The sequence below is a fragment of the Erpetoichthys calabaricus genome, chromosome 6 (genome assembly GCF_900747795.2).
Source record: "Erpetoichthys calabaricus chromosome 6, fErpCal1.3, whole genome shotgun sequence".
NCBI lineage: Eukaryota > Metazoa > Chordata > Cladistia > Polypteriformes > Polypteridae > Erpetoichthys > Erpetoichthys calabaricus.
In genome coordinates this window covers 198564017-198578418 of record NC_041399.2, presented here as the reverse complement: position 1 = coordinate 198578418, position 14402 = coordinate 198564017, and the positions used below count along the sequence as shown (strand labels likewise).

The 14402-nt window shown below is 44.0% G+C and overlaps 1 protein-coding gene across 1 annotated transcript in view; it reads left to right on the top strand.

The window, feature by feature from the left end:
• sspo (SCO-spondin) overlaps positions 1–14402 on the top strand; it is a 417885-nt gene that overhangs the window by 222178 nt on the left and 181305 nt on the right. Inside the window, exons 60-68 of the mRNA XM_051928802.1 lie at positions 2572–2824; positions 4140–4186; positions 4268–4438; positions 6769–6897; positions 6984–7123; positions 7210–7304; positions 7397–7446; positions 11450–11620; positions 13591–13761. Coding sequence (XP_051784762.1) covers positions 2572–2824; positions 4140–4186; positions 4268–4438; positions 6769–6897; positions 6984–7123; positions 7210–7304; positions 7397–7446; positions 11450–11620; positions 13591–13761 — 1227 coding nt within the window. The remainder of the gene's footprint in view (positions 1–2571; positions 2825–4139; positions 4187–4267; positions 4439–6768; positions 6898–6983; positions 7124–7209; positions 7305–7396; positions 7447–11449; positions 11621–13590; positions 13762–14402) is intronic.

Here is a 14402-nt window from a genome sequence, read left to right as displayed (position 1 = left end):
TGCCTGGAGGACACGACAGTATGCTCACCACACATGAGATATTAGGTGGTAATGGGTGAGAGAGATCGCCAGTTAGAGACTGGATGATTAGGGGGCCAGAATGAAGAGGCCGTGGAGTGCAATTCAGCCTGATCATCAGGATACACCCTACCCCTTACGAAGGATGAGAAGGCATCTTTAATGACCACAGAGAGCCAGCACCTCAGCTTTACATTTTATCCAAAGGATGGCACCATATTTACAGCATAGTGTCCCCGTCACTGCACTGGGGGCACTGGGATCCGCATTCAGACCACAGGGCAAGAATCCCCTGCTGGCCTCAGTAACATCTCTTCCAACAGCAACCCAAGCTTTTCCTAGATGGTCTCCCATCCAAGTATTGACTGGGTCCAAACGTCCTTAGCTCCAGGTGGATAACCTGTTCTAAAGCACAGTGGTATGGCTGCTAACATTTTGTTTTTGGAAAGGAGTACCTTTGACCCCTTGTATCCCAGGAGGGGGTGAATTACTGGGGTTGGTTGATGTGGCATGCAGAACTTCAAGTCCTTCTGATCATTTTTGCTGAAGTCACCTTTTGTTTTTTACTGTTTTACCCAAAAAGTAATTTCCTGCACAAAACATGAGAGTATTTTGGGTCTAGAGGGGAGAAAAATAGGGGGGAACCCCAAAATGTTCAACATCTTGCCTCACTGGGCATCAGTTTTACATCTTGTCTGAAGGACGAGGCAATTTTTACAGGTCATTATCCCCGTCATTACCCTAAGGCATTGGGATCCATACACAGTCCACAGGGTAAGCGTCCCCTGCTGGCCTCACTAACACCTCTTCCAGCAGCAACCCAAGCTTTTCCTAGATGGTCTCCCATCCAACTACTGGTCAGGCCTGAACATTCTTAGCTGCAGGTGGATTACCTCTTCTGAAGTCCAGATGGTTGTGGTTGCTGACATTGTGAGGCCATGAGGAGCTCAGACTTATTCAATTAAATTATTTTATCTCTAACATGCCTTACAGTGCACTTTAGAGAACTGGTTGCTTACAGCACTGATTCAGTAACATGCACTGTCAATACTTGTCAATGTGGTGGGTGCTGGTGAGTTTTGGGGTTAAGGGCTTACTATAGTCAAGACAGTGCAGCATTAGTAAGTAGCAAAGAAATGCACTACATGTAGTCCCAAGTTACTGGTGCTTTCAGTCTTGTTAAGATCAAACACTGCATGTGCTAAGGTAACTGAGTAGTGGATGTTCTATGGTATAACCGTTATATGTCATCCATTCATTCATTCACAACTAGCTTTTTCCATTACATGTTAGTGGGTAGCAGGAACAAGGTATGAACCAACACTGAATGAGACACTGGTCCATCATAGCACACGCTCATACACATGTTAAGGGCTTCAGTCTTAGATTCGTAGAATAATATTCTGAAATTCAAACCCTTCAAACCCACCAGTGTCACTGTCATAGATAGATAGATAGATAGGAAAGGCACTATATTATAGATAGATAGATAGATAGATAGATAGATAGATAGATAGATAGATAGATAGATAGATAGATAGATAGATAGATAGATAGATAGATAGATAGATAGATAGATAGATAGATAGATAGATAGATAGATAGATAGATACTTTATTAATCCCAAGGGGAAATTCCCATACTCCAGCAGCAGCATACTGATAAAGAACAATATTAAATTAAAGAGTGATAGCAATGCAGGTATAACAGACAGACAATAACTTTGTATAATGTTAACGTTTACCCCCCCGGGTGGAATTGAAGAGTCGCATAGTGTGGGGGAGGAACGATCTCCTCAGTCTGTCAGTGGAGCAGGACGGTGTCAGCAGTCTGTCGCTGACGCTGCTCCTCTGTCTGGAGATGATACTGTTTAGTGGATGCAGTGGATTCTCCATGACTGACAGGAGCCTGCTCAGCACCCGTGACTCTACCACGGATGTCAAACTGTCCAGCTCCATGCCTACAATAGAGTCTGCCTTCCTCACCAGTTTGTCCAGGTGTGAGGTATCTCTTTTCTTTATGCTGCCTCCCTAGCACACCACCGCGTAGAAGAGGGCGCTCGCCACAACCGTCTGATAGAACATCTACATCATCTTATTGCAGATGTTGAAGGACGCCAGCCTTCTAAGGAAGTATAGTCAGCTCTGTCCTTTCTTACACAGAGCATCAGTATTGGCAGTCCACGTTAATAAAAGGATAAGTGTCTGTGTGTCTGTCTAGCTGCTGTGTCTCGATCATTCCAAAAAATGCTATGTCACAAATATTTTTAGTAATACAATACATTGTATTTGTCATTCCTACAGATGGCTCATCACAAACATTTGTAGTAATGCATTTTATTAAACTACAAATGTTTCTGGTGCACCATGTGTAGGAATGACAAATGCAATACATTTAATAGTTACATGTATTGCAAAATGAATTACAATAGTTGATGCACTGCAAAAATTAATGCTGAGGTCTTCATTGATCACTTTGATTTCTATGGGTGGCACAGCTACTATACTGGATAAATGGGTAATAATAATTCAAGCTTTGGAGTATTTATTTCAGGTGCTTGTCCAGAAGGGATGGTATACCACAGTAAGGAGACTTGCCAGCAGGCTGGAGGAGCCTGTCCACGGGTGTGCATGGACCTCACTGCCATCGTGGAATGTGCAACAGACTGCTACGATGGCTGCTACTGCCCAGATGGGTTCTACTTACAAAATGAGACGTGTGTTCCACTGAGCCAGTGCTACTGCTACCACCAGGGAAAAGCTTACCCACCAGGAGCAACTCTGCCTTGGAACGCCTGCAACAACTGGTAGGCTGACAACTCTCCAACCATGTTAATGACATTATTGATTGATGCCTGAAAAATGAGAAAATGTCATTTAAAAAAAACTTTAAGAAATGTATTTGTTGGCAATGGAGGCTTCACTCCAGCCTGAGTTAAGACATTAACAATTAGCTTCTTGATAATCACAGCTAGAAAGCAATGGACATTTTTGTTTTTCCAGCCAATACCAAACAGTAACGGTACGATAATAAATACTTCACAAATTCAGAGCCATGCATGCAGAGGAAATACATTCACATGGGAACAAGCCATTGAACTGACAACAGGAGTCTTGACCAATCAGGGAGGGGGAGAGGTAGGTCTTCAGTTTAAAAGCCAGATCCCATGTGAACATGTTTCCTATGCATGCATTACTATGCTCTTCCGATAGCATTTATTTAGTAACATTTTAGCAATGCATATGTTTATCTCGTTGTGGACATAGGACTGGATGACCTGACATGGATTACATGACCTAAGTAACATGAGATTTTTTCATGCATGTTTTTGTGTTAGTCTTGTTAGACACTCATTCTGTCTGAATGTTTATTATCTCCATTCTCCCTGAACACATGAGGTAAGGTAAATCACAAGGGGCTAAGTAACATATTAAAAAAAAAGTAATTTTTGAGTGGAGAATTCCCATAAGGTATCTGAAATAGAGCTGAGACACATTTTAAAATATAATGAAATGTATCTGATATATATAGAAATGCATATTAGATACCTGAAATATGAGTCAAAATAAAGATATCTGAAATACATTTTAGGATATGTTGTTTACCTTTATATTTGCACTTATTTGGTTTTATCAAAAATGACTTTTTTTTTAAAACGATTCAACATGATGGAATAAACATCAGTCTGGTGGACTGCTTGAGAATGTGTGACAGGAAAAGGTTACAAAAATTGATCACCACAAGTGGAGAGCTCTGACAAGGTACAAGCTAATTCCTAATTTACAAAAACCTACCAACTGACATCAGTTAGACAGAAATTCGCCAAACAAGAGAGTCTTCAGACACTTTTTCATAAAAGGGAGTCAGAAGTTCAGTTGAAGGTGGGCAGCTCATTCCACTAGCTAGGGGCTACACATGAAAGAGTCTGGACTGAGACTGGATGTCATGGAATGGCAGCATCACCAGATATCATTCATCAGCAGACTGAATGGCCACAAAGGCATCTATGTGCTACTTTATAGTTGTTTCAGGGTCTTTACTCTTTCCCTTCTCACTTTTAGAACAGTTTTGTTGTCCACTTGTTAAATTTTCTTTCCATCTTTTTTTTTTATCTTTCACAGCACATGTTTGCAGGGCCGAATGATCTGTGGAACTGCTCCATGTCCAGGTAAATGGTGGATCCAGACTGTGGTGGTCCTCTGATCGGCTGTCTAAATCACTTACTGGTTTTTCCATGTAATTCTCACAGTGGATTGCGGTTGGAGTAGCTGGACACAGTGGAGCTCATGCAGTAAGACATGTGATGTGGGGACAAGGAGACGCTACCGCTCGGGAACAAATCCACCAGCTATGTTCGGGGGTCAGAAGTGTCGAGGCTCCAGCACCCAAGTGGATTTCTGTAGCCTGCAGGCTTGCAAGGGTCAGTTATTGATGTGCTGTAAATGGCTGTTCCATCTTTTTCATGAAGCCTCTTTTTCCATTTTAAGATCGCCATCAGTTCAATTCAATTGCAGCGTCACATGACGTCACAAGTGCAACAACCCAGTCATGTGCCAGTGCTAAGAAGTCACATAAATAATGAAAATCAAGACTCTAAAAATTATAACTTTATTATCTTACATTTAAAACATTAAATTATTTGTAAGAATTAAATTCTATATATGTAAAACACTTTATAAATGGAAAAATACAAGCATAGAAATGCACATATAGTACACCAAATTCCTGAGGCCTACAGTTCAGTCCCCTTCTTCAACCCCCTGGGTGGCTCTGAGCAAATCTCTTAGCTTGTGTTTTGCTCCACATGCATGTAAATAGCGTGACCTGATCTTGTTACTGTACTCACTTTTGCAAAAGGTGTCAGCCGACTATATTCTTGTCATACTGACAGGTTGTTATATGTACAGTTTTGCATATTTTATGGTTGGTTCACAAGAGGATTCCATTTCAGTGGTTTATTTTGTATTTTGATGCATTTTTGACAAAGTTCATTTTTGTATCAGTTCTTGATTTGTTTGTTTACATGACACGTGATTGCAATAATGTGTTCGATGTCACAGAAGTCAGCCATTCAGTCAGTCAGTATCTAACCCGCTATATCCTAACACTGGGTCACGGGGGGTCTGCTGGAGCCAATCCCAGCCAGCACAGGGTGTAAGGCAGGAACAAATCCCCGGGCACCACAGGGCACACACACCCACACACCAAGCACACACTAGGGACAATTTAGGATCGCCAATGTACCTAACCTGCATGTCTTTCGATTGTGGGAGGAAATCCACGCAGACACAGGGAGAACATGCAAACTCCACGCAGGGAGGACCCGGGAAGTGAACCCAAGTCTCCTAACTGCGAGGCAGCAGCGCTACCCACTGCGCCACCGTGTCGCCCTGTCACAGAAGCAACAATGTTTAAATGTAGTTATCCCTCAGTGGATATACAATGACTGCGGTGGGTTGGCACCCTGCCCGGGATTGGTTCCTGCCTTGTGCCCTGTGTTGGCCGGGATTGGCTCCAGCAGACCCCCGTGACCCTGTGTTCGGATTCAGCGGGTTGGAAAATGGATGGATGGATGGATGGATATACAATGAATGATGTCTCTCTGTAGCATAATTTAATTTTTAATTTAAGTAGGCCCTAGTGCCAGGGGCGGATCTACTAGGAAACAAAACCCTTCAACCATAACTTTAGTCCACATAGCTTAAAAATTGTAGGTGTCTATTGTATGAGAAGATCCATTCATCCATCCATTTTCCAACCCGCTGAATCCGAACACAGGGTCACGGGGGTCTGCTGGAGCCAATCCCAGCCAACACAGGGCACAAGGCAGGAACCAATCCCAGGCAGGGTGCCAACCCACCGCAGTGTATGAGGCTGATTAATTTTTAATTTAAGTAGGCCCTAGTGCCAGGGGCGGATCTACTAGGAAACAAAACCCTTCAACCATAACTTTAGTCCACATAGCTTAAAAATTTTTAAAAAATATTAACAATATAGTGTAATTCAGCTGCGGTGGGTTGGCACCCTGCCCGGGATTGGTTCCTGCCTTGTGCCCTGTGTTGGCTGGGATTGGCTCCAGCAGACCCCCGTGACCCTGTGTTCGGATTCGGCGGGTTGGAAAATGGATGAATGGATGGATGTAATTCAGTGCAGCAATTTTATTCAAAATCTGAGATGTATTGGTTAAATTTTAAAAAAAAATTGTGGTGATCTGTCACAGAACAAACCTGTTGAAGAACATAACAGTTTTTACCCAGCTCTCATTGCTAATTACAAGGGGGTCCCCATAACAGTTTTAGCTTTAGGGCCACAAAAATGTAGGCCCACCACTGCCTAGCGCTAAGCTTGTTCTTCTGATTTCAGCTTATTTTTGCTCCTTATTTAACAATCACTATCTTGCCCCCCTTTCTTGTTTTTGATTGTTGATTTCACGTTCCTGGCTCTCAAACTTTGCTTGACTATGTCTCTGTTTTGTATTACCATTTCCTGGTTTATTAAATCTTAGACACATTCTGTGTTCCAGCAGTCATTCTGTCCCATGTATAGTTTGTAGATTGTTCATACCACCTGAATAAGTTCTGGTTTGTGAATAGAATTCCTTTCTTGTAAAGGTTTCCTTCCATCCCCAGTCTATTCTACTTTATCGTGGCATTTATAACACACAACACTCATCAGTCATCTTCTGCACCTCGGTGACTGACACGTTGGGAGATATTCAGGTTTAAATCACTGTTCTGTTTTTTGGTCCAGGAACTTGGAGCTCATGGACACCGTGGTCAGAATGCTCTGTGACTTGTGGCGGTGGTTTCCGTAATCGCACCCGAGACGGGCCTGGCTCCAGGAGTAGCGAGTTTTCCAGCTGCAATGTGCATCCGTGTGGTGAGCCCTGCAGATTTCTTTAATGGACAAAAGCTACTAAGCATTAAGAACGTTTGAGACGCTTTACCTTCTGCTCTGTGTTCTAGATAACAGAACAAGCTGTCCACCTGACAAGGAGTGGAAGGAGTGCGCCAGTGGCCACGTGAGTTGCACAGATGTCAGCCTGGATGTCTTGAACTCGACGTGTGAGCCGGGATGCTTCTGCCGCGAGGGGACCTTACTACAGGTGTGCAAGAACTCCATCTCTGGAAAGCAACAGGTCACGTGTCACATGCCACCTCCCAGTGTTCTCATTTATGTTTTCTTTGTTAGGATGCTAAGTGTATCCCAGTGTCAGATTGTCCATGCCTGGACAATGGAGTTTTGTACTCACCAGGCGAGATCATCCAGAGAGACTGCAATAACTGGCATGTTGTCTTGATCTCCTCACTCTCTAGTGTTAGTATACATAACTAACACCAGGACATTTGTCTAACGTCAGGTTTTTTCCTCTCCTCAGCTCCTGTGTTGCTGGAAAAATGGTTAACTGCACGCAATTCAGCTGTGATGGTAAGAAGAAACATCATCTCATTTAAAGGCCAAAACATATTATTAGGGCCACAGCAATCAATTATTTAAGTAATCGAGTATCCTACCGATTATTCCATCGATTAATCGAGTAATTGGATAAGAACTAGTTTTGCTTTATTTAAGAGCAATAGTGAATATACAAGAAATAAAATAAGTCTGAGAAGCAGCCCGGACACAGACAGATGGACATCATATTTTCATCCAACATACATTTATTTACACTATTTACAGTTTAGCTATGCATGAACCCAGTGCCTCAAGCATCAATCCCCCAAAGTCCAGGCCTCTCTTCTCAGTGCCTGCTTCCTTCAGGCCGCCTCCACTCTTCTCCACTCAGACTTCGTCCACTCCTCGCCCGTCTCCAGTCCTCCTTTGCAGGGAGGCAGCCCCTTTTATATACGCCCGGATGGGCTCCAGGTGCTTCCCGACACTCCTCCGCGGACACTCCCCTGTGTGGCGGAAGTGACGGCTGTGCTCCCGTAAGCCCTCCGGGTGTCCCCAGTCTTCTTTCCCCCCCAGCACTTCCGGAAGTGTGGTGGAAGTGCTTAGGTCCAGGGTTCTCCAGGCACTGGGGTGCCCCCTGGCAGTGACCATGGGCCCCTACAGGGCTGAGCCTCCCAGCTCTGTACCCGTGGCCCCCAAAGGAACCAGGGCGGCCGCCCCCTCGTGGTCCGGAGGAGGCATGAGCCCTCCTCCTGTCCACCTGGGCATCCCGGCTGGGTGCCACCCCCAGCTGCGTGCCACAGACATCTCTCTTACAATTAACAGTTGATTAATTTTTCCTTTTTTAGAAAAAACAACATGTTCATTTCTTAAAGTGCATACAATAAAATTATTTGTCAAAACGAATCCCATTTAGTGCAATTAAGTGCCACATTGCACTCTGGGTTTTAAAGAAAACATTGTCCATCCATCCATTCTCCAACCTGCTGAATCCGAACACAGGGTCACGGGGGTCTGCTGGAGCCAATCCCAGCCAACACAGGGCGCAAGGCAGGAACCAATCCCGGGCAGGGTGCCAACCCACCACAGAAGAAAACATTGTCTGAAACGCAATAACAAATAATTACAAAAATAATTATCAGTTACCAAGTACTTTAAAAAAATGTATAGCCTAAAACTAAGGCATACATCAATAATAATAATAACACATAAAAATTGCCTTTAAGTTTTGCAGACTTAGAGATATAATAATTATGTAATTACACAGGTTTCTTGAGGAATCATTTCAGCTCTTTATACAATATCATAGGATCCCAGAGAGTGTAGGGTCTGAATGTCACATGTGCAGGTCCCCTCGCCCCTCCAGGAGTGATTGGGGTGTTTGGCTGATCGGACATTCATGAGCAAATGTGAGCGGATCACTCAGGGGTCTCATTCACACCTCAGAGTAGGTGCAGGACAGCATCTGCACCCAGTTGGCAGTATGTAAGGACCCTGCATGGCAGAGAGTAGGGAGAAAAGGAGAATGATGAGGAATTGAGGTTAACTCTTTGAGGGCTGAATATTTTTTCCAAAAAATTCAGTTTTCTGAAAAGCACACAAAGCAATGGTTTTAACATAAAATGTCTGTTGCTACGTGCTGTGGCTGCTGTTGGTGCATGTTCAGCAACTCTGGCGGCAGTGGCTGTGCAGGGGCACCTCGATGGCCCGCAGGAATACACGGTGGGCCGGCTGCCTGGCTGTCTTCGCACAACCGCTGGGCAGCAGTGGCAGTAGCAGTGTGACACAATATGGGTTGTGCCTCTTGTTATCATAAGTGGTGGTCCTCCCAGGTGAACACTGCTGTAGGTATATCAGCTACACAAACGTGTTCAACACCACGTTCAACTGGGGACTGATCAGGTGATGCTGGTACCTCACTTTTGTTTTTGATGTCCATCTTCTGATCACTTGTATCAAATTCCAAGTCCGACAAGTCAGAGTCCGATTCAGTGATAATATGTAAAACGCCCATGGAGTGTCTCTCGCTAGATGTCGATGCCATTTTAGAGGATCTTTGCTCTTTGCTACTCATGCAGGGAATCGAGGTTAAATCAGCTAAGCTACTTAAATTTACTTCTAGCAAAGAGAGTCAAATATAAATGTAAGGGTGAGTTTTGTCACAGTTTACAGCTGATTACCATCCTTTACCTCTGAATTTCGACAAAAGTCGACATCAGCCCTGAAAGAGTTAAAGAAAAAGAACGAAGGACAGAGAAAAGGGCAGGAACAGGATGGGAGATGGTGAAAGGAAGCAGGCAGATTGTAAAGTGAGCCCAGTGAGCAGAGCGTGTATCCAGACATTGTAGCAGTAGAGGTATCGATCCACCTCTTAAACCCTCAGGTACCACTCCAAACACCAGGTAAAAGTCCAAGACTCTTTTATTTTGTTATAATCCAGTGCACAAAGCACCCTCCACTCCACACTACTCATATAAACCAATCACAAATCACAAACACAATTCCTCCTCTCCCAGACACTTCGCCACCCTACCTCCCAGCTCAGCTCAGTGTACTGGGCTTTCCCAGAGTCCTTTATACTCCCTGACCCGGAGGTGTTCCTACCCAACAGTCCACAAGTCCTTATTCCTTCCGGGTCAGGGTAAACAGTCCTTATCTTCACCCCGGAAGCACATCGTTTCTTCCTGTCCCGGGATTATGACGCACTTCCGGGTTATAGGGCATAAATGAGTCCACGGGCCTCCCAACAGCGACTCCCAGTGGTCCCCAGGGTATCCAGCAGGGCTGTGTATAAAAACTACATAGTCCATGAGGCCCTGCTGGAATTCGGGGCCCGTCCATGCTGTCAGGAGAGCTCCTCCTGGCGGCCTGGGGGTGAGGGCCGGAATATGAAGCCGGCCATCCTTCACAACATTCATGGGAGATGGCAGAGGGGCCGTTCCTGCTGAGGACTTTTCAGGGCTCTGGAAGGCTCCCACGGAAGCCCGACGGACTGCAACAGGAGAGGGATGCTTGGCACTGCACCCTGTGAATGCTGACTGACTGGCAATGGTGGCCCGCCTGCTGGTGGACATCTCCTTTTACTTAGAAATCCACAAAGGGTAAGCCGAGGAGATGTCAGTTTTAGAAAGAAGCACCGAGGAGGAGGATGTCTGCCCTTGATTTTAACCTCAATTTTATGGAATATTTGAACCCCCACTTTTTGACACCTGTTTTTATGGACTATTTATGGAAAGTCATTCATTGCACTACACTTGTTTTTGAACACTTTTTTTCTGTTTTTTAATACAAGCACTGTACACTTTGCACTAACCCCTTGCTGACTGTGTGTGTCCTCATCTCAGTTTATGGCTATCAGTGGTTCTGGGTTCAAGAGGCTCCTGGGTGCATAAAGCCGACCCGGACCATCACAGGAGCTGGAGCCATTTCTAAAAAATTTTGCCAAATCTTTCTAATGGCACAGAATCGACAGCCCAGAAAAGGTTGGCGAGTGAATGATAAAGAAGAATCTGCCTAGCTGATGCAAATCACCTGCGGATGTTTAAGAATGAATATGGTCAACTTAGCAATTAGTTATAACTAATATTTGAAAATCTGCCTGTTATTCTACATAAATGTAGAAAGTGCTGTGAAAGCATTCCTTCAGAATGCTGTTTTTTTTCTGGTTCATTCTTCTAATGTTCTGTAGTAGTATCTAATCGCCTACTGTATTGGGCATACGGTAGTATGCCACAGGGCACTCTCCCACATGCCCACACTCACTGAGATTAGAGTGACTAGTTAACCTAACGTGCACTTGTCTTTATGATGAGGAGAAAAATCCTGTGAATACAAGGAGAAGGTGCAAACTAAACAAAGACAGAGGACCAGTCAAGGATTTGCACCCAAGGCTCTGGAGCTGTGAAGCGGATGTTCCATCCTAGCCACCATGTTAAATCTGTGTCTTTATTTTACCAGATGAAAAAAGGTGCAGCGTGATCTGAATATACGACTGTAAACTGAATGCTTGTGACTTACAACAATTGCATTATTCTTGCAGTGGATGGTCAGTGGTCAGAATGGACTCCCTGGAGTGAATGCTCTGTCTCATGTGGAACTGGACTGCAGAATCGCTATCGGTTTTGTAACAGCCCACCTCAGTCCGGAAGTGGCCTGCCCTGCCTTGGTGCTGATAAACAGGATCAGATCTGTAGCAACGCCCCATGTTCACGTAAGTGTCCTCCTCACAGGGATATGAGGTAGTGGTGACATTTTTAGCTTGATGGCCTAGAGTACCATGCTACTATAGCATATCTTGGTCACTGTGAGCCGGTGTAGTACAACACAGGTTCTTCTCATTTTATGGCTGCTCACTGATTAGACATTTTTCATCATTAAGGTTTTGGTAAGGTTTTAAGAGCTGGGTGCCCTTCCTGACATTAACCCTCTCCATTTATCTGGACTTGGTGAATTCTGCTCGGTACTTGTAATATTTCTATCACGCTGTTATATTGAACTGAGGATGACTTGTGTACTGTTCTGTGTATTGTATTGTATTTACACCCTTTATATTGACACCCAATACCCAATGACACCCCTCTTTGAATTGCCTTTCCCAAGGTTTCTTCCAATTTCTTTTGCTACTTCAACAACATTTAATTTAAAACTAGCTTCATATTTTCTTCTGATCAAACGCTCCATCATAGATAAGGGATGCTTTTACGATAAAGGTGTATGAGGGTGTGAGATACAAAAAACAGAAATCAGTGCAAACGTTGCTTCGGAATAGTTTGGGTCTTACCGTGTGGTCATGTAGTCACAATAGAGAGGGAGATTGAGAGGTTAGGAGCACACGCTGATACAGCGCATTGCTGCACCCACATAGAAGAAAAAGGCTCTGTGCTCGGTGGTTACTCTCTCAGGTGGGCGTTAGCATATCATAATCTCTTGGACCAATAGCGTGAGTCTTCCGCATTCAACTTATACAACCAACATTATAAAATACTGAAAATTATACGGTAAAATCAAGTCCCGACTTATCCACAACTATATATGGTAGCCTGCAGGTAGATCCATCCATTGTCCAACCCGCTGAATCCGAACACAGGGTCACGGGGGTCTGCTGGAGCCAATCCCAGCCAACACAGGGCACGAACCAATCCCGGGCAGGGTGCCAACCCACCGCAGGACACACACCAAGCACACACTAGGGCCAATTTAGAATCGCCAATCCACCTAACCAGCATGTCTTTGGACTGTGGGAGGAAACCGGAGCGCCCGGAGGAAACCCACGCAGACAACATGCAAACTCCATGCAGGGAGGACGCGGGAAGCGAACCCAGGTCCCCAGGTCTCCCAACTGCGAGGCAGCAGCACTACCCACTGTGCCACCGTGCCACCCCTGCAGGTAGAACTATTGATAAATTAAAATATGTAGGATCAGTGGCAGCCTGAGGTGGAAAACTAGATGCAAAGGTAACAAACAAAGTGCAGTGTGAATTGAATAAATGGGAGAAGAAAGTATCAGGTGTGTTGTGTGATCGAAGAATTAAGATGAAGGTTAAAGTTATGGTTTGTAAGACCAGCAATGATATATGGAGCTGAGACATGGGCAGTAAAGGGAGCTCAGGAGAAGCTGAATATGGCAGAAATGAGAAAGTTGAGATGTAGATTTACAAAAAAGGACAGAATAAGAAATGACACAATCAGAGGTACAAGAAATTGAGAGAGAGATCTGAGAAAGGACAGGGATGTATGTGGTGTGGACATATGATGAGGAGAGACAATGAAGATGTGGGCAAAAGTGTGATAGGAATGGAAGTACAGGGGAAGAGAAGGCGGTGGAGGACAAAAGAGAGGTGGATGAATAAAATATAAAAAAGATCTGTTGGAAAAGAGTCTGACTGGGGAGGAGATGTAGGACCGAACTGGTTGCAGAAGGTTGATGAAGCACATAGACCCCACATGTAACTGGGAAAAGTTGAAGAGGAAGAAGAAACAAAAGACTGATTAGATCTTTTAGCATCCATTTACAAACCTGAGAGGGCATAATCCCACTTCTCACACCAGTTGCAGCAAAACATAAAACACCCAATACCTTACCTGTCAGTCCAGAGATAGTTAAAATACAAGTGTGTCACATGTTTTTCGTATTGTAACAAGTAATGTCAACAAATTTGCACAATTCTGATTATCTGACAGGAAACGGTGGCTGGAGTGAGTGGAGCAGCTGGTCCGATTGTACCAAGTCGTGTGGTGGAGGTGTAATAAGCAGGTCTCGTGAATGCAGTAATCCAGTTCCTGAAGGAGACGGGGACTTCTGTGAGGGTATTGGAAGTGAGATTGACTCCTGCAACACTGAAGACTGCCCAGGTAGGTCTAAACTATAAGAGATCAGATTTTTGCAGGGATAATTAGTTGGGTTGCAAAGTTTACAGAACATTGGAATGTTTTATGAGATTATTTAAAGCAGATTTGCCTTTGTTTTGCTACATTCATGCTTATTGTGTTTGCTCTTCATTAAAATAAAATGCAAGTGGGTTTTGGCCTGAAGGGAATCAGCTGAAACTTTGATATATATACCAGTGAAGATTTCTGTTTTCACTTACAAAACAGTGTTCTTCTTTGTTGCCAGTATATCACACATACCCTTGAACTGACTACTTATTTATTGATATAGGTTTGATATAATTATATATACCGACTCAATCTATCCTTGTAAATACGATTCCCCAACATACGTCCCATATTTTACAGCTCAGATCATCTCAAATGTAAAGGCAAGTATTATTTCAAAAAAAGGAGTACCTGGAAATGAGATGCAGTCAAAGAGATGCACAGAGATTAGAATCAAAAGTCGCAGCACACTTTCAACAGGCCAAAAACTAAAGCCCAACAACTCTGGTCAAGACACGCTACCAAAAAGGTGTATGCCTGAGAGAAAGAGAAGAAAGATATGGACTTGACTTTTAGGATGTTATCCGCGAACTCGGATAGAAAATGGCCGCCAATTT